This window comes from Ursus arctos, unplaced genomic scaffold (assembly GCF_023065955.2).
Source record: "Ursus arctos isolate Adak ecotype North America unplaced genomic scaffold, UrsArc2.0 scaffold_33, whole genome shotgun sequence".
Taxonomy (NCBI): Eukaryota; Metazoa; Chordata; class Mammalia; order Carnivora; family Ursidae; genus Ursus; species Ursus arctos.
In genome coordinates this window covers 17,749,846-17,773,011 of record NW_026623019.1, presented here as the reverse complement: position 1 = coordinate 17,773,011, position 23,166 = coordinate 17,749,846, and the positions used below count along the sequence as shown (strand labels likewise).

The 23,166-nt window shown below is 44.1% G+C and overlaps 1 protein-coding gene across 1 annotated transcript in view; it reads left to right on the top strand.

Annotated features, from left to right (window-relative positions):
• Positions 1-4,743: 4,743 nt before the first annotated feature.
• GNAQ (G protein subunit alpha q) overlaps positions 4,744-23,166 on the top strand; it is a 304,957-nt gene continuing 286,534 nt past the window's right edge. Inside the window, exon 1 of the mRNA XM_026518812.4 lies at positions 4,744-4,968. Coding sequence (XP_026374597.1) covers positions 4,833-4,968 — 136 coding nt within the window. The 5' untranslated portion in view covers positions 4,744-4,832. The remainder of the gene's footprint in view (positions 4,969-23,166) is intronic.

Here is a 23,166-nt window from a genome sequence, read left to right as displayed (position 1 = left end):
TGGCTCCAACTTGTAGTAACTCCAAAGCAGGAAGGACACACCTACACTAGCTAAGTCATTCTTGATCCTTCGGGTGCCAGAAGCATTTGGATCGTGATTTGGGGGTCTCACTATATGCCCTCATTCATTCATTCGTTCATTCATTCATCGAATATTAGTAAATGGCTTCTCTGGTGTACTCAGCTTAAAAATATCTCCCATCTGGTCAGCCTTTTAGGGCCTTCCAGTCTCGTGGGACTCGGTGCCTTTACACTGTGAGGTACAGTGCTTCCCCTGATAATGCTAATCTTGGATAAGCATGAAATCGATACATTTGAAGAGTGAAAGGGTCACTTGGATGCATCTATAAGGGTGGTAATGGCAAGATGTCCCCGAGGTACTCGGCTTCATCTAGAATATCTGTTTGGTGGCTCTGAAGGGTGGGTATTTTCTCTTTCAGAAGAAGGTGTTCTGTTTCATGCCTGGTTTTCCATCTTCAGCATGTTGGCCCTGAAACCCTCTTTCTTGCAACAAAGAATCGTAATCTTTCTGCTGTGATGAAAACTCTCCTCTAGGTGGCGCCATTTGCAGCTCTCTGAGTCTCCCGGGCCTGCTTGCCAGCCTTCCCACTAACTAGCAAGGCTACTTTATTCCTTGGCTAGACAGCTGCGCCAGCAAGCTCTGCACAGAACAGCTCTTTCCCAGCTCTTGTTAGGATCTGCAGTGCTTCAGGGCTGACTTCTAATTAGTCTTTCAGGTGACCGTCGTGTGCCTACCCATGCTCCTTCTGAACTCCTGTAGCAGTCCATTCTCTATGCTATAGGTTAGCAGCGAGTGCTTCTCATGTTGCATTCTTGTTTCTTCTTTTATGCATGTGCACTGTCTGCCCAAACAGATTATTAAGCCTTGAAGGGCTTTGTCTGCCTCAGGCATCTGGCACAATGCACTGCCTAGAACAGGCAGTCTTCGAGCGTGTTTGTTGTTGAGGTGGGTTTGGGTATTCTTTTGTTTATTCATCACTTACTGGGTCTCTGTTCCAGGCTAGGCACTGTTTTTGGGTGCCCTGAAAACAGTTATGAAAGACAAGATCCCTGCACTCAAGCAGTTCCTACTATTGGGAGAGAGAGAGAAAGAGAGAGAGAGAGAGAAATAGACAATTACAGGGGTGTATGGGGTGCTATGGGACTCTGGGAACAGGAGCAGTGCAGGCTTTTCTCTCCCCAAGTGCTCCTTTTACAAGAGTTCAGCCTTTTACTCTATTATTCTAGGATCACTCCTGGGACTGAACTATGCCTTCAAATGTTTTTCTTTTCTAGTCTCCACAGGAGAGGGTGACAGGAACATGAGGGCAGGTGTCCATCTCAGGATACCATGAAAAAGGTGACAGTCGTTACATCTGCCTCTGGCTTTCCATGCCCCTAGGGTTGTGTGGTTTGCTTTTCAGCCATCTAGTAACTGCCCTTAAATTCTCAAAATGGTTTATCATCTCACTGTCTGTCTGGGGGTGATTTGGAAATGCTGATTGACTTCAAGTGATGTAGATATGTATTTATTGAAAACTTGTTCATTCTGTAAGATGCATCTCTTTCCTGTGAAGTGTCCTCCGGTTCTAACAGAATGAGTTGTTCCTGCCTTTTTATACCTTTATTTCTGTTATGTCTACCCCAACTTTAATAAAAATTGATTTTATTTTGTCTTTTATTATGGCTGTTCAGAGCCCCATGCCTTAAGACTGTAAGCCTATTGAGGGCAAGGACCATACTGTGTTCGCCTCTGGATATCTCACTTCCTGCACTTTCTCCTGATTTACACAGAGTAGGCATGTTAATTTAATGAGTTGGAACTCTGTAATATGATCCAAGTTTAGTTACATATTTTAGGGTATTTACTTCCAATATATGGTCAATAACTTCAGGAGTTTCTACATGGATTTTGTTTGCTTGACTTAGGTTGTATGAATATTTGGTTGGCAAATGCTTTCCAGATATATATACAAAGGTTTCTGGATCGATCTGGGCTCCTACTTTGAATTTTCTTTTCCTGTTTCTTTCTTGTCATCTTTATACGGCTTCATCACTGTAGGGTATTGGCTTACTTCCTGATTTCTTTCCAATATTTGAAGAAACATCCTCTTATTGATCAGTTTTATCCATTCAAATATCTACTAAGTGCCAAGGAGTATCCCTGATTCTGGGGATTCATGGGTAACAAAACAGATTTTGATTGTACCTACGATGTGTTGAAACAGTGTAATTCCTTTCATCAAAAGCTAAGCCAATTCAGTCAAAACGGATTACCTGATAGCCTGATAGTACAGTTTAAGAGGCAGTTTCAAAATCGCAGAGTCCTTGGCTAGGAAACCAGAGACTTGAAGCTTCCTGTCATTTGATTTTTTTGGTGTTTAGTATTACTCTGAAATATATATAAACATATATATAAACACATATATATGGATGCAAACTTATGATTAAACGTTTCCCCTGAAGCCATTTAAAATCTCTGCATATTCAATTTCAATCTTTAATTTCATTAATCACTTAACTTTGAATTTTAATGTCACAGAAAGTCTAGTGACTTTGTACAGGGGTTCATATGAGGGTGGTGAGGTTTGTTTTCTCTGCTTTCCTGGCCTATGTGAAAGGTAATCATTTTTTAGGCCAGGTATTCTTTTAAAAAGGGAGCCTAAAGTCTAGATCTAATGTCTCCATGACTTGTTGGATCTGAGTCCTGGTGTGTGTGTGTGTGTCAAGGGGTGATGTAATGGCACATGAAAGAAGGTAGTCACACAGCTGTCCTCCAAGGAGCCCATGTGCATTCTTGACCTGTAGCAACAGTAGTCATAACCTTATTTTACACTCTGGGTGAGCAGATGGCTCCAGAACCATCTCAGAAAACATAAAACGTGGAAAAGGGATTCCTTTCACCAAATACAATTTACTCTTGAGACCACAGTTTCCATTAAAGCAGGAAGCAATCTGAGTTTCACCTCTTGCAGCTATTAGACCAACTAAAACCTGAATGAGCAAGGAGATTTGTGTGTGTGTGTGTGTGTGTGTGTGTGTGTGTGTGTGGTCATTTATCAATCGAGTATGACAACAAAATAAGCACACATTTTAAAGGAAAGTGCCTCAGTCGAAGGTGGACTCTTTGAATGGGATTTTGCCCGGGGCAGTCTTGTTTTCCCCATTTCCCCCGATTTTATTCTTTCCTTTCCTTCCACATTATTTTGCATTTCCCCGTTAAGTCGACCATAATTCAATCTCGGGCCAGAAGGGCAATTTGATTACTTGGCTGTTAAACATCGTGTCCGTTTTCAAAGACAAGAGAGGAGCTTGTTACAAAACAAAACAGAAACCACCTCAACGGCATGAAAAATTGGAGGCCCTTGGAACTTGGACAGCTTCATTTTGCAGCTCAGGATTTAGATTTCTATCTCCCGTAACTTTGCCGACAGTTTCGCCTATTAACCCCCCCCCCGCCCCCCACCTCCCTCAGGGCACCAGTGACAGTTCCTCGTCTTCCTCAGTCTCACTCCACGACCAAGTACATCCTATGTTCCAAGACTCAACTGGGGTCAGAGGTGACGCGAGATACTTTTCTCACCGAATGGCGTTTTAGAAATAGGGACGGGACAGAATACAGAAGTGGCCGAGAGGCGGCCCCGGGGCGCCCACCTGCGCGGCCCGGGCGCGGGGGGCGCGAGCGCGGTGGCCGCCGGCCGGGAGCCGCACCGGGGCTTCGCGGAGCCGGCCCGGGCTAGGGGCTGCATCCCGCGACGCCGCCGAGGGCCCAGGCCGCCATATTCCTGCTCCACCACGCCCGGGCGGCCGGCGGGCAGCGGCAGGTTGGCGGCGGCCCCAGCCCGCCCCTCGCCGGGGGCGGCCGTGACCGCTGCGCCCGCGGGCCCCCACCGGGGCGCGGGAGCGGGAGGCGCCCGCAGAGCCCGAGGGGCCGGCCCAGCTGGGAGCGGCAGGCGAGGCGAGAGCCGCACTGGGAGGCGCGCCGCGGCGGCTGCGAGCCCAGGAAAGCCTTCCAGGAGGGGCCGGGCGGCACCGCCTCTCCGCTCCCCTCCCTCCCTCTCTCCGCCTCCCCTCCTCCTCCTCCCGCCGCCGCCGCCTCCCTCCCGGATCTGTGCTCCAGTTCAGAGAAAGAAGAAAATGTGTGTGTGTGGCGAGGGGGAGGGAGAGCACTGAGCAGCCGCTCCGCGCCTGGCAATCGGGGCCGGGGGTGGGCGTCTGGCGGAGGCGGAGCGGAGGCGGAGGCGGCGGAGCGCGCGGCGGGCGGGCCGGCGAACGGGGTTTGCGCGCGAGCCGGGCGGTGGGCGCGGGCAGGGCCCAGGGCGCCCAGGAGCCGTGTCAGGCGGCGGCGAGGAGCGGGCGCGCCGGGCGCGGGGAGCCGTCGGCGGCCGCTCGCTGCGGGGACGCCCCGGTGGATGTGCTCTCGCCGCTGGGCGCAGGGCTTAGGGGAACCTCGGCGGCGGCGGCGGCGGCGGCTCGGGGGGCGAGGCGGGCCGCCCGTTCCCAGGGAAGGAGGCGCGGGCGTCTGAGCGAGGCCGGGCGCGGCGGCCTTCCCTCGCGCGCCCCCCGAGCCAGCGCCCGCGGCTGCCTCCCGCGCCCGCCTCGCTCCTCCCGGCGGCCCGAGCCGCCCGCTCCCGCCGCACCCCCGGCCCACCTGGTGGCCCCGGCCCTGGCCGCGGACCCCGCGGCCGTTCCCCGAGCTCGTCCCGGACGCGCGCCCGGGCGGCGGGGGCTCGGCGGCCACCGCTGCCTCGGGGGAGCGAGGGCGGGAGGGTGTGTGTGCGCGCGTGTGAGCAGGGGGTGCCGGCGGGGCTGCAGCGGAGGCACTTTGGAAGAATGACTCTGGAGTCCATCATGGCGTGCTGCCTGAGCGAGGAGGCCAAGGAAGCTCGGCGGATCAACGACGAGATCGAGCGGCAGCTCCGCAGGGACAAGCGGGACGCCCGCCGGGAGCTCAAGCTGCTGCTGCTTGGTGAGTACAGCCCGGGGCCGGCCTCCGTGGGCCCTCCCGCCGGGCCTCCGCGGCCCCCGCCCGTCGTCCCCGGGTCCCCGGGTCCCCGGGGCCGCTGCCTTCCGCGGCCCCCGCCCCCGGGCGCCCGCGGCTCGCCCCGACCCTCGGCGGGCGCGTCCCCGGCCACTACCTGCACCCGCGCGGGCGCGCGCGGGCGCGTAACACACGCGCACGCGCGCACACACACACGCGCAGAGGGGTCGGGGCTGCCCTGCCCCGGGCCTCCGCGTGTGCCTTTTGGTATCCCCGAGGGCTGTGCCTTCGGGGAGTGCGTTTATCTGCTGTGCATCTGCTAAATGGCAAATCGCTTCGGGGGAGAGCCGCGGGGGTGGGAAGGTGGGCAGCGGGGTTGAACTTCAGCGTCTTGGCCATGGCGCCCCGTGCTGGAGAGGGGAGCTGTGTGTGTGGCCCCGGGGTGACGAGCCGGGCTGGGGCACGTTGGGGGACGGCGTGCGGTGGGGTGGCCCGTGTGCATCCATTGTCAGTGCTTTCTGGGGTCAGCAGGGAATGGTGGTAGGGTGGGCAGACTCGCGACTGGATTCCCCAAGGAGTGATGATGAGGGAGCCGACTGGTTGGCCCTCCAAAGAAAGGGGGGTTATGTATTGGGGGGGCGGGCAGGCAAGCTCGGATGTGGCACACAAGTGCTGTTCTCTAGCCACCAGACCACCGAAAGGAGGGACCCAGAAGAGTTTCTTGACCAGTGGATGGTGGCAGGCTTGTTTCTCGTCTGCACCATTCCTTCCAGATAAAGAGGAGGGATACGGGAGGGTTGTGCTGTGTGGTTGTTGACAGCGACGGGTTTCTTTTGTTTAATGAGGCAACCCAGATGTAGGCCTGAATTCACAATAGTTACTACTGAAAACCAGAGCAGCCTCTCAATTACTCTCACGGCAACAAATAGAAACCTTTTGTTTAAAACGGACAGCATTTTAATATCCTTGGGATCTGGACTGGAAGGAAAACGGGAAGTGTATAGCAAAAATTTCCCTTTAATCTCTAAAAAAAACACAACCCAGCATTCTGCCTTCACACTAAGTTATCAAGAAAATGCCATTTCTCAAATAAGAATTCTATAGATAATTATCTTTGAGAGAATGTTCAGAATCAAGGATCAGGGTACACATAGGAGCCGGCCTGACAGAACTCTGAGCTATGGTGGTAGGGGAGCAAGCAGCTTTGCAGTAACAGGCCTGAAAAATGTCTGCACTTGTGTTCAAGATATTTGCGTGTATCATAAATATGTTTCTCAGACATGTCTGGAAGAAAGAAATATTGTACTGTCAATTCAGATTTAAGAAGCATGCAGTTTCTTTCTTGAGCATTCCATCTCCTGGTTCAAGGAACCAGTTGCCTTTGGGACTGCTCTGCTTATCTACAGGATCATTTACAAGAGGGAGCAAAATATAATGATCACAAGTAGTTACAAATGGTTAACTCACATGCCATGCTTTATGTCTTCATCTTGAAACATTAGATAAACGTGCACGTGTTTGTAAGGAACAGAAGGCAAAGCGAGGGATAAAAAAGGTGGGCTTTAGGTAATGAAGCCAGGGGAGGGGAAAACTGCAATTGGATAATGAAGATTTAAAAAAAAAATGTCTTATTCTCGTTTTGGGCTACTTCTAACAGCTGAATAATGTGTGATTGAATATGTTGTGAATTCTCAAGATTGAGAAAAATAGGGGAAGAGGAATAGGCATGGGGTGTAGAAGTGCACGATAAAGGGGAAAAGCGTGTGTTTTAGAGAGACTGAAGAATAGGTTTTCTTTTGCCCTGTTTACAGTCTTTGTTTATGGTTAGCTGTGAATGCAGCGTTTGCCATCTCTCAAGCCATCCCCATTGTCTGAAATGTGACAGCCCGAGGTTCCTAGCAGCTCTGAGTTAGAACCCTGGGGGTTTGTCTTTTTGAAGGCCTCAGTTTGAATGTCTAGGAGGACGACTTTTAGGCAAATACACATATATGGACACTTAATTACATACTGCATATTTCAGTAACATACGGTGCTTGAAAAATGCGCTTGGGGAGATACTTTTATGAGCAAGGAAGTGAAACAGTTTTACTGCTAAAGTGGTAGGAATGGAGAACTTTTTCCCTTCTTAGATATTTGCGTGGGGTTTAATACAGCCTCACCCCAGCCCCCAAATAGGGGCTATTAGAAGTGGTGGGAAAATATGGCATTAATTTAGCACCTACATTCATTAGTACCATTTGAAACTCATACATTTAGTTACAAACAAGACCCCTAGGCACCTGGTAAGATTTGTTACAGTCTCGTATTCTAGGTATGTTGCTTCTGTAGCACAATGCGTTTGATACTTGTACTACTTTACAGTAAATGTTCTCTACTAAATGCAGATGCGTGTGTGTGTGTGTGTGTGTGTGTGTGTGTGTGTGTGGGCGGGAGTGTGATTTCACAATTTTTTGAATCCAGGAGAAAGATGATGGTTGATTTGAACCAGGCAAGGTACCGGGGAGGGCTTCTGTTTGAAGGACGGCTCTCGCGTCGGCTGCTTGGATGGGTTCACTGAATCTTCCTGTTCCTGCCTGTCCAAAGGAGGTTATAGGATTTATCTTTTGACAGTGGCAGGATTTATCAGTATTTCTAACTACCTTATTTAAATGGAGGGGTCACTCTTATATTTAAGTGACATTCAGTAAATTATTTTCAAAGTGAATTTTAGTTCAAGACATGACGCCATTTTAGTGGAAATGGATTTATTTGGCAGGGGACCTTTGCATTTGTTCACCAGTTATTTTATATATTAATAATATGAAGAAAAGAGAAAGAGAAAATAGGGGTTACCTGCCTAGATGAAAGTATAGCAGTGAAATTTGGGTTGTTTTGATACCCATACGGCAGTTATGCCAGTGTATTCCAAATTCTATAGTAGTAATATTTTTTTATTTTTATTATTTTTTTAAATGAACCCAGAAACTTACCACTTTAAAATACCATATTTAATAATCAATTCTTGCTTTCCTTACCATATTCATTCTCTGAATTTATTTACATGTTTTTCTTTGACACCTCATGAAAACTTTGTATTCTAACATATATGCGAGAGAATAACCTGATTTTAACTTGGTTTAAGTTTCTATATGTTCTGTGGGCTATAGTACATCACATTTATTTTAACTGATTAATATTTATGAATATTAGCTAAATGTTTCTATTTGTAGTACGTAGGTCACAGTATTAATATTAATGTGTCTTGAAGTCTGTATACAACAAGTGGCTTTGAATCCCTGCATTCAGTCACAGATACCATGCTGAAATTTTTTTCAGTTCCTTGAAGAGAGACATCTATCTATCTATATATAGAGATATAGAGATATAGAGATATATTTCCTGTTAACCTGTTCTTATTGTACATGTTTTTAAAATCTTGACTCTTCAGATCTTAATAATCAAACAGGAAGATTTAGCAAACCTTTATAATTGATTGGATTCCACCTATTAAAAACAGGCTCTTTAGGCCAGTCTGAGATGGAAGAATCGATGTTCTTGGTCTTCTAACCGAATTACATATGTGATTGTGGATTTTCTTCCTAGGAGGGTAGGGATTGTGTCTCTGGTGCTCACTGTTAAATCCCAGCTGCTAGCACAGTAAGTATCTAACTCATAGCATGTCTCAATAAGGACTTGTTGAATGAGTACATTTATTTGTGACCCTCCCGATAGAAACTGAGACCATGAAATAATGAATAAATGATGGAGACACAGGGAAATGTACTGTTCTTAATCTGGCAGATAAAAAATCATGATCTTTAAAAAATTGTATGTAACTCTTTGACCCAATTGACTATAAGTGCTTTCCAGAATGGGAAGTGTTAATATAACACGTTACATCACATACTGAACCAGTGTATTACAGTGCCGTGCTGGGTGTATTTGGGAATGGTAACAGTCATGCTTAAAGTATGAAAGTTTAAAAGGAAAAGAAAGAGACACCATTCCATATCTTGATTACTTTTTATTGTGTGGAAGCTAATTTAACCCTGTCATCTTGTGGCCATACACTTTCTGTATGGTACTCTCAACAGAGTGAGTTTTAAGTTCTTCAGAGCATGGGTGGCGACTGCAGATATTTTTATGATTTATGTATACAGTTAGCTGAGAACCACAGTGATTAGATACAGTTTTAAGAGTTGCAGATGGTCTAATTTGAATTGAGAGGTATATAGTTGCACTGAAAACCGTACAGTTATAGAGCAGGAGGGGACTTGGAAGGCTGGGAATGCTCTGGCAAATTTAGAGAGGGAGAGTTCATTCACGTGGGTCTGGGTGAAAGCGCCTGCCCCACGACCCCTTTGTGGAGTTCCCTGGAGAAGAATGGGGGTTGATAGTCTGAATTAACCTAGAAGTTAGTAGCCATCTAGGATGGCCATTCAGACCCGCAGAATGCAGGGATCTCTGTAAGCAGCCCTAATAACAGCCTCTCCCTGGAAATACCAAAATACGGTGTTACTGAGGCTGCTTTAAAACCAACTAGTTTTATTTTTTGCTATTCTTTTAGCTTCCAAGTGTTAAATATGTTTCTAAATGTCAGGATTTATTTGGTTGCATTTTCTCTTTTTCTTTTCTGCTTTTTTTGTTGTTGTTGTTTCTTTGAAACAAAGTACTTACAGTTTACATCCGAAGGGTGAGATGGGAGCATCCCTCGTAAAAATCAGGATTGTAGCTCTGACTCTATAGCAAAGCCTTTTGCGTTGAGCCACGTAGATTCATTGTCTAGATCTGCCCTGTAACTCATTCCTCTGTTTATATGTTATTTCTTCATATGGGAACTTCACGCATTAAAACCAGACTCTGTAGTGAAGTCACCTCCTGTGTATCGATACAGATATTTTTAGGTAAATTTAGGAAGGAGAACCGGAAGAGTAATTTAGTGGCCATTTTTTTTCTTAAATATAAATTTGATAGCCTCCTTTTCATTAAAAACAATAACACCACAACAACCCAGCTCCACTTTGTAAGAAATGGCTTATGTTCAGTTTTCAGAGGTGCCTATTCAATATAGTTATGATTTTTATTACAGATGAATTTTTAAGGACCTGAAGCAGCTTTCACAGTTGTGAGGCTGCGTGCTGTGCTAAACTTAGCAGAAAAAAGGAACAGATTTTTCTTCATGATCCAGGCAAACTTACACTTGAGAAGAAATGAACTAGATTTTCCAAGGATGATTTTGTTTCCAGCATTCATATTAATTTTTCTTCAAGGGGAGGTTATTAGTTCTGTTGATATTAATGGAAATGTTGACTGGGTGTTGTAGAGGAAAAATAGGGAGCTCAAATGGTACATCTTGGGAAAGAGAAGCCATTTTAAGAAGGTTAGGCTTGCTTGCTTCTTAAGAAGGGGGAGGGAGGGAGTCTGTTTCCTCCAGACTCTATGTTTTGGGTTGAGGGAAATACAAGTATTTGTAGCAACAAATTTAAAGCCTAGTTTCCTGGTTGGAACAGGGAGGGCGATGACATTTTTCAAAAGGCACCTTTTTTTTTTTTTTTTTAAAGATTTTATTTATTTATTCGACAGAGAGAGAGACAGCCAGCGAGAGAGGGAACACAAGCAGGGGGAGTGGGAGAGGAAGAAGCAGGCTCATAGCGGAGGAGCCTGATGTGGGGCTCGATCCCATAACACCGGGATCACACCCTGAGCCGAAGGCAGACGCTTAACCGCTGTGCCACCCAGGCGCCCCCAAAAGGCAACTTCTACAGTGGCTTTTCAGCAATGTTAAGATCTTTGCAGAAATAATCCTAGGCAAGTGTGAAGCAGCAATAGAAGGTAAAGTGTGTGATTGTTGGTAATTAAATCTGTGGCAATAACTGACTACAGTAAACAGTGAATGTTTTCTCTTGTTCTGCCGAATGGAGTAACGTTAAAGACAGAGCTATTCTCAGACCTAAACACGATTTTGTGTGAACAGCTGTTACTAATAAAATTATAGGAAGTTGTTTGACAATCACCTTTGATTTGTTGTGTTACTGATACGTAGAAATCTGTCCGATTTCTCATCTAACACATAGTAAAAGGAAGAAAAGGACCTAACCCCATGCTGTCGGAAACAAGTTCATAAATCCTAGGTGGTCGTGGATCTGAACTTGATAAGCAAAGGCAAATATCCATATTTGGTGCTGAGAACCAAAATCTGCATTCGCTTCATAGCTCTGGGGTTGGCCTTTATACCTAGCCCTCATTTCTGAGATCAGTGCAGGATATTTTGTTAAAAGCCTTCATGGTTGAATTTTAAGAACAAAATGAGGATTATTTAAAAATGAAGTTATGAACATACTTCAAATTCATTTATTCCACAAACACTTGCCAGTTATTGGAAAATAAACATTTCCTCCAATTTTTTTTTAAACAGACATCTCTAATGAAAGAACAGTTGCATACAGAATGCTGGTCAAATGAACAAACAGTAAGCACCTAATATGTGCAGAAGAATGTGCTGGATGAGACACTCCTAAACCCTTATTTGTCAACAGGAAAGACTACAAGCACTTTTTCACAGTTCTTGTTGTTTCTCAGTTGACGCCCTCGGAGGGACATGTCCTTCTGAGTTTTATCCTTCCTGGCGTTGGCTTTTTTATTGGCTCTTAATACAAAGAAAAAAAAACCCCCAAATAATCTGAAGGCCATTGTAGAGGCTTTCCAGGGATTACACAACTGGGGAAGGCAGATGATCTTGAGAATTATTTCCTCGGAGCATATCGTTTTTTGCCTTTAACTGTGAGAAATGATTACCAACCCCTTGCCCTGAGCTCCAACTAGACTGGAACTCACGAAGGCAAAGGTAATGGCTTTTGTTGTTCTGTGTCTCGACGTAACACAAAACCTTGCTCAATTTACCGGGATTCTCTTGTCAGGCCCTGGGGGTGGGCGGCTCGTAGGCGGGGGGCTCGTGGGCATAGGAGAGGGTGGGCAGCTGGATTCCCCCAAAGAAAGAACAGTTGGAGGACGTGAAGGTTAAACTTTTTGCTTCCGTCTAACGGGTTACCATCCGTCTGTTCTCCATTTGCCACTCCTTGCTGTTTCGGGGGCCACCTGGGGCACCGTAAAAGGAATTCTGTTTTAACGCTGAAATAGTCTTTGTCTCCTTGCCTGCTTCTCATTCATTGTCTAGCGAGAATGATTCAGTTGAACGTTCTCATATTGTTTCGGGTTGAAAAGCCAATGGCAGTTTATGCAGCAGTTTGAATGGAAAACTGTTACACACACAAGTCCTTTGAAATTTAAAAATTCCGTGCACCTTTATTACAGGATTAATTTTGGCCAGTGAGTGGTTTGACTGCTTTAGAAACAAAGTAGTTGTTTCAAGGAAGTGTGTAATGGATTGTGGGGCAGTTGGGAACTCGAATGTTATTAATGCCATTATATTTCTGAAACCTCACAGAGGGGACAATAATTGATCCACAAATTAAAGAAAAAGAGCGAGAGTGAGACTTTTTGGCTCCATTGCAGGCCGTGAAGAGTGATGTTTAGAAACCTATTCCTGCATATTTCTAAGAGATAGCCTTGAGTTTTTCTCCCTTTAGAGAACTGAAATGATGAATTTGTTGCCTCTTCCCAAAATCTGACTTTGTTGTTGTTGTTGATGTTGTTGTTGTTGTTTTTTGTTCACTATCGCTTGTGAAAAAATCGGAGGAGATTTTTTATATTTTTAAGACTTAAAAGCTTCATTTTTATTGTTTCTCTCCTGTTTCCTTTTGCCGTAGGAGCAAGCAGGCTGATTGGTGGCACCTGCCCTATATTTCCTGGTAGCTGCAACTGACCAGTTGCTTCTAGAGACAAGTGCTTCAGTGTCTCCCCCCCCCCCACTATTCCAGCTGTTGGCCAGAGGCCCCCCAGGTAGCCCTTCCACGCAGATACCACCCACCCATTCACAGTGCTCTCCCCGCAAGGAGGGGCGCCTTCGACTCCCTGGCATGCGCATTTCCTTGTGATTTAGGGAACTTCCCAGTTGGTGGCTGGGAGCTGGTGAGGGGAAGTTGGAAGTTGGGTGCTTTAATACATTCAAAGGACACTTGTGAATGTGCTTTTAGGAGATGATTAACTTCCTTCAGCAACAGTTTAGCCTGGCAAAACCAAATAACGCTGTTAATTGAACAAAATGCACAAATCTCCTTCCTTTTCCAGGGGGCAGGGACTTGAGACTGGTTCATGATTACCAGCAGAGAGCGGTGAGCCCGCGCTGGGCGAGCAATCATGCACCACGGGGTTTCAAAATAGGATGCAGTGTATTTGCTAGAAAGGAGGAAGGTGCTGTAGGCCTGTGTTGAGTAATGGCGAGTCTTTCTCGTTTCATGACGAACATTCTCATCTCAGTCGCTGGAGAGCCTGGAAGCCTTCCTTTCTGCTTGTATTTCTGTACAGATAGGGTGGATAGCATTAGCCGAAGCCTTTGTTTTGTTACACCCAGGAAGCTTGAGTAGGTTTTTGGGTTTTGGGGGGTTTTTGTTTGTTTGGTTTGTTTTTTTATGGCAAAGATGCAGTGTGACCTTCTGACCCTGTGAATTGATATTTTGGGACCTACACTCTCCAGAGCTGCTTCCTTATTCTATATGTTCTTCTGCAGATGGCGAATGCAGTTTTCCTCCTGTCCTAAAGAGCTGACCCATTTCCTGTGACTTGTTCTAATAATACAGGATGACTTTAATTCTTGTTCCTAGTTTGCCCTTAAAAGAATGCCAGGGTCCTTGTTAAGTGTTTAACTCTTGTCTTTCTACAACTTACGATACAGTTTTGAAAATGGCTAAACCATGCACAAGCAGAGGATGTATTCGGCTGCATACATCCCCCTGCAGCTCTGCATCTTGCCTTAGTTACGTGGATGTTTTCCTGAAACCTGTAACGGTGGGGAAGTCAGGGACTCCTGCCCTGTCTCTTTTGCACTAACCTGAAGGTGTTTCTTTCGTTTGTTCCTTCACTGTTTCTCTAGAAACCTGTAGAATGACGAGATCGGACCAAATCTAAGGGCTGCTTTGCAGCGTTCTCTGCTTTCCCTCCACAGCCCTGGCATCGTGGCCACTTTCTGCCCCAACTCCTCCCGGGACGAGGGGCCCGAGCCCCAGCCCTCTGGTAGTGACAGGCTCTCCAGGAGGCGTTGGCAGGTCCGGTGGACTCCTGGCTGCCCTCACTGTCCTCCCCCTCCCCTCCGAAGCAACTCCGAGCGCCCTGCAGGCAGCTCCGACAGCTCTGGGCAAGAGCGGAGAGGCATTAGCGAGTCCGTCCGGAGCTGCCCTCATGCTGCCTGGCGTGCTGCTGATAGTTTCACTGCCTTCACAGGGCACGGTATCAAAAGCCTCCTGTCGTATCAGCATGGGTCTCTTGCTTCCTGCAGGAAGGGCGATATCCTGGCAGGCGCAGGGCTGGAGCCGGAGGGGCAGGCGCCCTGTTTAAGCGCTGCCCTGCTCAGGCCCCGGTGCTTTCGTAGGTACTGGGAGGCCACTACCTTCGACTCACTACTATTTTTTTTCCCTCTTCATTGGCCTTTAAGCAGTGCTTTTCACTGGCTTACGGAGAATCTCTGTTGCCCAGGCCCTGCAGTTTTCAGTGAGAGCAGGTTGGCCATTCGCGCCTGGGCACTGGGAGTCCCCATACGCCTCGGTGGAGTGCATTTGGGCGACTGCCTTGTATTTGGAGCCAGTAGTTCGGTCCATTTCTTCTTCCATGACTGTGCCCACCCCCCCTCCGCCCCCCATGGGGCTTTCATTGAAACCAGAAAAACAGATAGTGGGCTGATTTTCCGAACTGCCCTCAGTTGTCATGGCCATGTCAGAGAAACTTCAAGAAGGCGACTTCCTGTGTCTCTTGTCTGCGTTCTGGAGAAAGGGCTCCATGACCAAAGAAGGAACAGCTAGACTCTTGGGCCTGGGTCTTCAGAAGCGCCTGATACCCTTGGAGGTGCCGGACGGGTGTTTGGAGTTTACCAACCCTGCTTTCCTCCCGGCTGTGGACTTTTCCTCACGTTCTTTTCAGCTGGATTGCAGATTTGGAGTTGGGCAGGTGCAGGGGAAACGGAGAACAGACACAGGCGTAGGAGAGTCATGGGGAATCTCACGGGGCTTGGCTGGGCAGAGGGTGTTGTTGCTGGTCGGGGTGGAGCAGTCGGGTCTTGCCAGACTCTGGAGAACAAGGGAGAGGTGCTCTGCTCCTTGGCTTGGTGTCTTTGCTCAGAAAGAGCCGGGCCAGTGCAGCTTCTCTTGCCAGCCGCACTGCCCTGCCGCATTTCCTCCTCATTGTCACGTCCCTTGTGCCTTCCTCTCCCAGATCCCTGGGTGGGAGATGAGCAAGGGTGGCAGGCTGGGTTGTACGGAAGGAGTTTTGGTGGCGCGCATTCTCTCCTGACCTTTCACTCCCGGAGGTGGTTGCATAGACCAAGCGCAGAACTCGTATGTCAAGCAGTGTCCTGAGAAAAACCATTCACACGTTATAAAGGAAACTTACAACGTGGCTCTTCTCTCTCTCTTTCTCTCTCTCTCTCTCTTTCTCTTTTTTTTTTTTTTTCGTATCTGACAGCTGTTTAAGGTGATGGAAATACATCTCTTACTGTATGGAGAACTCTGCTAATCTGGCCATGGGTTATTAGAATGTCTCTTGAGAGATCCTTGTCCAGGAAATCTGCTTCACCTGGCTTGCTTCTCCTACAGTAGAGCCCCTGCCAGTTACCCAAGGCACTAAATAGATAAGTAGTAGCCTGAGATATTCTTGCCAAGTGGATTCACACTCAGGTGGAGGCACGTGATACAGAAGTAATCTTGTCATTTTAGTTGAGAAAGGCACCTATCAGTTGGTGCTGTTCCCATTCTCTTTGGAGCTGTTCACATTCTGGGCTATCACACGCAAGCCCAGGGAGATTATTCAATAGGCCCTAAAGCCTGTTTCCATTTATGACCAACATTCAGAATGGGCTGCTTTTGTCCAAGATAGAAACGACTTATGAGGATTTCTTGACTTGAAATGTAGGCAAATATATTTCAAATAATTTGAATAATTTTGAATAATTTGAAAGCAGAGCTAGGGAGTGCTGAAACAAAAGATACTTGAAATCAAGCTCTATTTTTGTTACCAGTCAATTCCTAATGGGAACTAATAAATTGGCATAATAGTGGCTCCTCTTGGAGCCATGCGTAGAGGGGACACACAGTCTAGAGATGGAAGGGCCATGATGTGTTCGAGGACTAATAAATGGTAGGAACGTCCTGGTTTCTCTTATTTGGCACTGGGTCACCATCTGAGATGTTAGTTACATGGAGCACATTAGAAATGACTAAAAATTTTGGGCACATACGCATCTCTCGTAATGATGAGTCCCCAAAGTTTCCCATGTTTTGTGAGAGAAGATACCTATATGTTGCTTGATTAGTTTCTGATAAACAATTTGTATTTTCCTATCCGTAAAATTCTAATGGAGGAAATCATAGGAGGACTTCATTAATAGTATTTCTTAGGAAATCTTGACTCCAAATATATTTTCATCAAAATCCCCAGCTGTGTCCTTTGAGAAACACATTTGCTGTAGGGCTTTCCACCCCAGGCCATGCTTATTATGGGAACAGAGAATCTTGTCTAGGGTTTTTCTAAATCCCTAGAGTCTTATCTGTGAGTTGCTACTCAAATTATGATCTATCCTTCCCAGAATTAATTAATGCATGTGCATCCCAGTGTATTGACTCATAGGGTCACACAATGATTTATTTTTTTCTATTAAATATATTCTTCCTTTATATAATGTATCTTCAAACTGCTACCAACTGAATTTATATTGTATTTTATTCTCTTTTTGGAATGAAGTAAGAGCACTTGAGATAGCTATCCTTTGGTGGTATGATTGTTTTCTAAAATAGTAAAGTTTAGTGATGAGAAAAACCATTGTATTTAATAGACAGAGTTTGAATCGAGAAGTGTTTATTTTCTTCCACTTAAGAATTTTCTTACATTCCTAAGAAATACATTATGTTGTTTTGATGTTGACCTTCAAAAGAATGACAGTCCATTCTGTGTTAATAACTTTTTAAAAAGATATTAACTTTTTTTGAAGTATAGTATTTTTTTTTAAAGACTTATTTATTTATTTGACAGACAGCCAGTGAGAGAGGGAACATAGGCAGGGGGAGTGGGAGAGGAAGAAGCAGGCTCCCAGCGGAGGAGCCCGATGTGGGGCTCGATCCCAGGACCCTGGGATCATGCCCTAGGCCGAGGGCAGAGGCTTAACGACTGAGCCACCCAGGCGCCCTGAAGTATAGTATTGACACAAAATGTTACAGTAGTTTCAGGTGTACAGTGTTTTTTTATGTCTGATTTTTCAGTGATTTTGAAATACTATAAAATAATGGAATCAGTTGTCACTCAAAGTTTGAAAACCTTTTTAAATTTATTCATAAGTTTATCCAGAGTGTACTAACCTAAGAAACATGATTTTGTGTGTGTGTGATCCTTTCTAGTTTGTTTTATTTTTATGTTTCTTGCAAAGATGTAATCATACTGTGTAATTTTAACATTATGTTCTAAGCATTTTCTATTTAGTTGTATATACTTCACATTAATATTTAGAATTGGTGATAATATATATTTTTTAAAGATTTTATTTATTTGAGAGGGAGAGAGTGCGAGGGAGAGTGCATGAGCGGGGCAAGGAGCGGAGGGAGAGGGACAAGCAGACTCCTTGTTGAGCGGAGCCCTACGTGGGACTCTCATCTCATGACCCCGAGATCACACCCAAGTGGAAACCAAGAGTCAGACACTAAACTGGGTGCCTAACTGGCTGAGCCACCCAGGAGCACCTGTATAGTATTCTTTTAGAGGATATGTATTAATTTGCTTGCTTATTCTCATTTTTGGGGGGGGGACATTTATATTTCTCCCAATGTTCCCATTTTCTCTCTCTCTCTTTTTTTTTTTTTTTTTTTTTTTGAGGGTGGAGGGGCAGAGGGAGAATGAAAAAGAGAATCTTAAGCAGGCTCCACACCCAGTGCATGAGCCCAACTTGGGGCTTGATCTCATGACCCTGAGATCATGACCTGAGCCTAAATCAAGAGTTAGTCACTTAGCTGACTAAGCCATCCAGGCCCCCCCACCCCCCGCCAATGTTACCATTTTTAAAATTTTGCTGTGATGAATTTCTTGATGGAGTTAGCATTTTTTATTTTATTTTATTTTTTTTAAGGTTTTTAAAAATTTGTTTGACAGAGCACAAGCAGGGGGAGTGGCAGGCAGAGGAGAGGGAGAGGCAGGCTCCCCGCAGAGCAGGGAGCTGGACTTGGGGCTCCACCCCAGCCAAAGGCAGACTCTCAACTGACTGAGCCACCCAGGCGCCCCTGGAGTTAGCATTTTTTAAACACACACGCTTTATTAGAATAGATTAATAGAAATGTTAATTGTATGTCCGAGGAGATGAAAAATTCTATGAGTTGACTGCACACACCTAAAACACATCTTGAAGTGATTGTGTGTGATTTCTAACATCATGAGCAATGTTATGAGGGTATCAGTAAGTTAATAAGCAAAGAAATTGAATGTAATTTTAAAATTTGCATTTACTTGATCACTCATGAGAATGATCATTAGCCCATGTGTTTGTTTCTAGTTGGATCTCTTATTTTGTAAGTTGTCTCTTTATTTCGTTTGTCTGTTTACGAGTTTTGAACATATATATGAAATTAGGCTTTTTCATATTTACTGTAAATAACTTAACCCCAGTCTTTTGTTTTTCTCTTTGTTTTGTACTATTTAATACAGAAGCTTTTAATTATTTTGAAGCCAACCCTGTTGGTCTTTTGCTACTCTGTTTTAAAATGAAGATTTTTTTTTTAAAGATTTTATTTATTTATTTGACAGAGAGAGAGACAGCCAGCTAGAGAGGGAACACAGGCAGGGGGAGTGGGAGAGGAAGAAGCAGGCTCCCAGCGGAGGAGCCTGATGTGGGGCTCGATCCCAGAACCCTGGGATCACACCCTGAGCTGAAGGCAGACGCTTAACGACTGAGCCACCCAGGCGCCCCTAAAATGAAGATTTTAATCTGGTTTAGAGACTGCATGAAAGTTAGATATACTTCTGTTTCTCTGGGCGAAACTAGTCTGAACATAGTGTTGATACATCACTGTTGTATGATTCTTTTTCTTCTAAAATGACAGAATACACACACGTAAGTTCATACTGTTAGAGATTATACAACATAAGTTGTTCTGTATGTAATTGGCTGTTTTCATCCAGTAATATGTAATGGATATCTGGCCATGTTAATATAAATCTTTTGCATCATGTTTATGGTTTGTTAGAGTTGCAGTGTATCTTTGTTGTTAAGTGGTGTGCTGCATTTAGCTTATATCTGCTCATGAAAGCCAGTTGTACACATTTCTTCTTTTTTTTAAATGATTTTTTATTATACTATGTTAGTCACCATACAGTACATCCCCGGTTTCCGATGTAAGGCTCGATGATTCATTAGTTACGTATAACACCCAGTGCACCATGCAATACGTGCCCTCCTTACTGCCCATCACCGGTCTATCCCATTCCCCCACCCCCTCCCCTCTTAGGCCCTCAGTTTGTTTCTCATAGTCCATAGTCTGTCATGTTTCATTCCCCCTTCTGATTACCCCCCTTTCTTTATCCCTTTCTTCCCCTACCGATCATCCTAGTTCTTATGTTCCATAGATGAGAGAAATCATATGATAATTGTCTTTTTCTGCTTGACTTATTTCACTTAGCATTATCTCCTCCAGTGCCGTCCATGTTGCAGCAAATGTTGAGAACTCGTTTTTTCTGATAGCTGAGTAATATTCCATTGTATATATGGACCACAATTTCTTAATCCAGTCATCTGTTGAAGGGCATCTCGGCTCCTTACACGCTTTGGCTATCGTGGACAGTGCTGCTATGAACATTGGGGTGCACACATTTCTTCTAAATTCTCTGTTCAGGGACTTTACTTTGATCGCTTGAAGTCAGCCGTGGTGGGGAGTATTTACACTGTGGAAACTGGCAAGTGCTGCAAAGCAGGACTTACCCCTCCCACTGGGAGAAGTTACTGGTAAACATTCACCAGCACACTATCATTTATACCTAACCCTTACTGATGGATACTTTTTTTTCCCATTAAAAATGTTATAATTAATGCTACAGTGAATATTGTAGGGGATCCATTTTGTAGACTTGTACAGTTGGCCCTTTAGTAGGTAAGTTCCTCAGAGGTAGGTCATCAACCAAATGACGGACTTATTTTAAATTTTGATACACATCACCACCTGATCTTTCAGGAAGGTTGTATGAGTTTACTTTTCCACCTCTAGTTTACATTAGTGACTGTCAGTGATTTAAAAAAAAAATCTCATATTTATATGCGTTTTGTTGGATTAATTTCTGTTATACAGTCTTTTCTATACGACCTATTTACAAAAATACCAAGTACCTCTATTATTTAGTTTAGTTCATTTTTTTAAATCACTTTTAACTTCAACTTTATTAGCTTAGATATTTCTAGGAAATTGACCAGTTATCTACAGAAGGATGGAGTGCTCTAGGATGAATGTCTCCAAGGGGGAAAGAAAATAGAACTGATAAGATTATATGACAGGGGCGCCTGGGTGGCACAGCGGTTAAGCGTCTGCCTTCGGCTCAGGGCGTGATCCCGGCGTTATGGGATCGAGCCCCACATCAGGCTCTTCTCCTGGGAGCCTGCTTCTTCCTCTCCCACTCCCCCTGCTTGTGTTCCCTCTCTCACTGGCTGTCTCTATCTCTGTTGAATAAATAAATAAAATCTTTTTAAAAAAAAAAAAAAAGATTATATGACAGGTTTGGCCATGTACAAAATTGTACTGAAACACAAAGTTTTTAATTGTGATGAAGTCCAATTTATTTTTTCTGTTGTTTCTTGTACTTTTGGTGTCATATGTAAGAAATTTTTGCTAAATCCAAGGTCACAAAGATTTACCTTCATGTTTTCTTCTAAGAGTTTTATAGATTTAGGTCTTAGATGTAGGTCTTTGATCCAGTTTGAGGTGATTTTTGTATATGGTGTGAGGTAGGGTTCTGACTTCTTCTTCTTCTTCTTTTTTTTTTTTTTTACAAGTGGATATCTAGTTGTCTCAATACCATTTATTGAAAAGAGAAATTCTTTCCCCATTGCATGGTCTTGGCACCCATGTTATTTATTCTTGCCTTTATTTCTGTCTTGCAATTTCTGTACGTTTATTTGGTTGTCCTTTTTCTATTTTCTTGAATTAAAATTGATTATTTATTTTAATATTTTCTGGATTTGAGTTAGAAGTGTTGAATTAGTGTTAGAAGCTTTGAATTTTTCTCCTTGTTTCTATGTAGTGTTTATATCATTCTTTTACGGTTTTGATTTTTATGTTTGAACCAGGGTTGTTTAAGATAATTTTAAATTTTCTAAATGTTTGTGATTTTTGTTGTTTATTCCTACTCTTACATCATTTTGATAGGAGAATGTGGTCTGTATTGTTTTTACTTTTTAGAACGTATTGTAGCCTAATATGTAGTCATTTTTTGTTCTGTGATTACATAAAGTATATATATATGTAATAAAACATAAATTTATGAGTGTTATTTAATTTTATTGCTTATATTTGTGGTGAATCTCCATATTTATATTATGAATCTGCCAAGTACTGAGAATTGAGCTGAAGCCTTCCATAACTCCAGTGTTTATGGCAATTTCTACTATTTTCAGAGATTTTTGTTCTCTCTATGTAAGTATTCTGTTTTCATGTGCCTTAAAAATGTCCACAAAAATTAAACTTTCATTGTATAACATTACCTTCTTATATAAGTCAATTCTGTTTGATCTTGAATTCAGTTTTGTTGGGTGTTAATATGGGTCTTTTGTTTCACTTTGCTTGGCCTATTTCTCCATCTATTTTCAGCTATTCTTAATCTCTTTCTTGCTCCCCTCAGAGGTTTTGTTTTTGTTTACCCTCAACTTAGAGTCTTTTTCCTTAAGTAGGTGAGTTCATTTTACTTATACATGTTGATGTCATCGATACAATTGGGTTTTTTGCATTTGATTTCTGTCTTCTGATTCTTTCATTGATTTCTGGTAGTTCTCTTCCTCTTTCATTTCTTCCTCCTTCCCTCTCTCCTTCCTTTGCCATTTGGTTTGTGTTGGGTTTCTTGTGTTTTCCACCTCTGATAATTTGAAACATCATAGTGTGCTTTTAATTTTACTATTGGATAATATAGATAATAGTATAGATAGTATAGATAATTATACTATCTGTATCGCTTGTAGTGGTATTCTTCAGGTTATGTTTCTCAATTTATCAGCTTCAGAGGTGGAATAGTATTTATTGTCCCCACCCCCAGGACCCCCATTTTTTTTAATATAGTCTCCAGGCCCAGCATGGAGCCCAACATAGGGCTTGAACTCATGACCCTCAGTTCAAGACCTGAGCTGAGATCAAGAGTTGGACACTCAACCAACTGAACCACCCGGGCGCCTTGGGGTTGGGAAACTTCTTTTTTTTTTTAAAGATTTTATTTATTTATTTATTTGACAGAGAGAGAGAGAGAGACAGCCAGTGAGAGAGGGAGCACAAGCAGGGGGAGTGGGAGAGGAAGAAGCAGGCTCCTAGCAGAGAAGCCTGATGTGGGGCTCGATCCCAGAACGCCGGGATCACGCCCTGAGCCGAAGGCAGACGCTTAATGACTGAGCCACCCAGGTGCCCCATGGGGTTGGGAAACTTTTAATGTAAAGTGTGAGACAGTAAATATTTTTGGCTCTGTGGGCCATATGATCTCTGTTGCAACTGTTCAACTCTGCCGAGACTCTATTAGTGAATGGGTAGAGCTATGTTCAAATAAAACTTTATTTACAAAAATTGGCAGCCAGTCAGATTTGGCACTATAACCCCTGATCTATGTTACTTCCATTCTCTGCTCTCCCTGGTATGTAATTTGCATGTTCTGAATTTTTCTTATTCCTCTTATAGACAAGTTAGCGATACCAGACTTACAAGGGTTCTCTAAATCTTAATGGTTAGTAATACTATTAACACGTTTTATTTTATATATATATTATATATATATGTATATGTATATAATATATATATATATATATATATTTTTTCCGTCTTCCCTGAGACAACACTGAATATATCAAATGACAAATCTCTTATAAGAACAATGTAAACTTGTCTA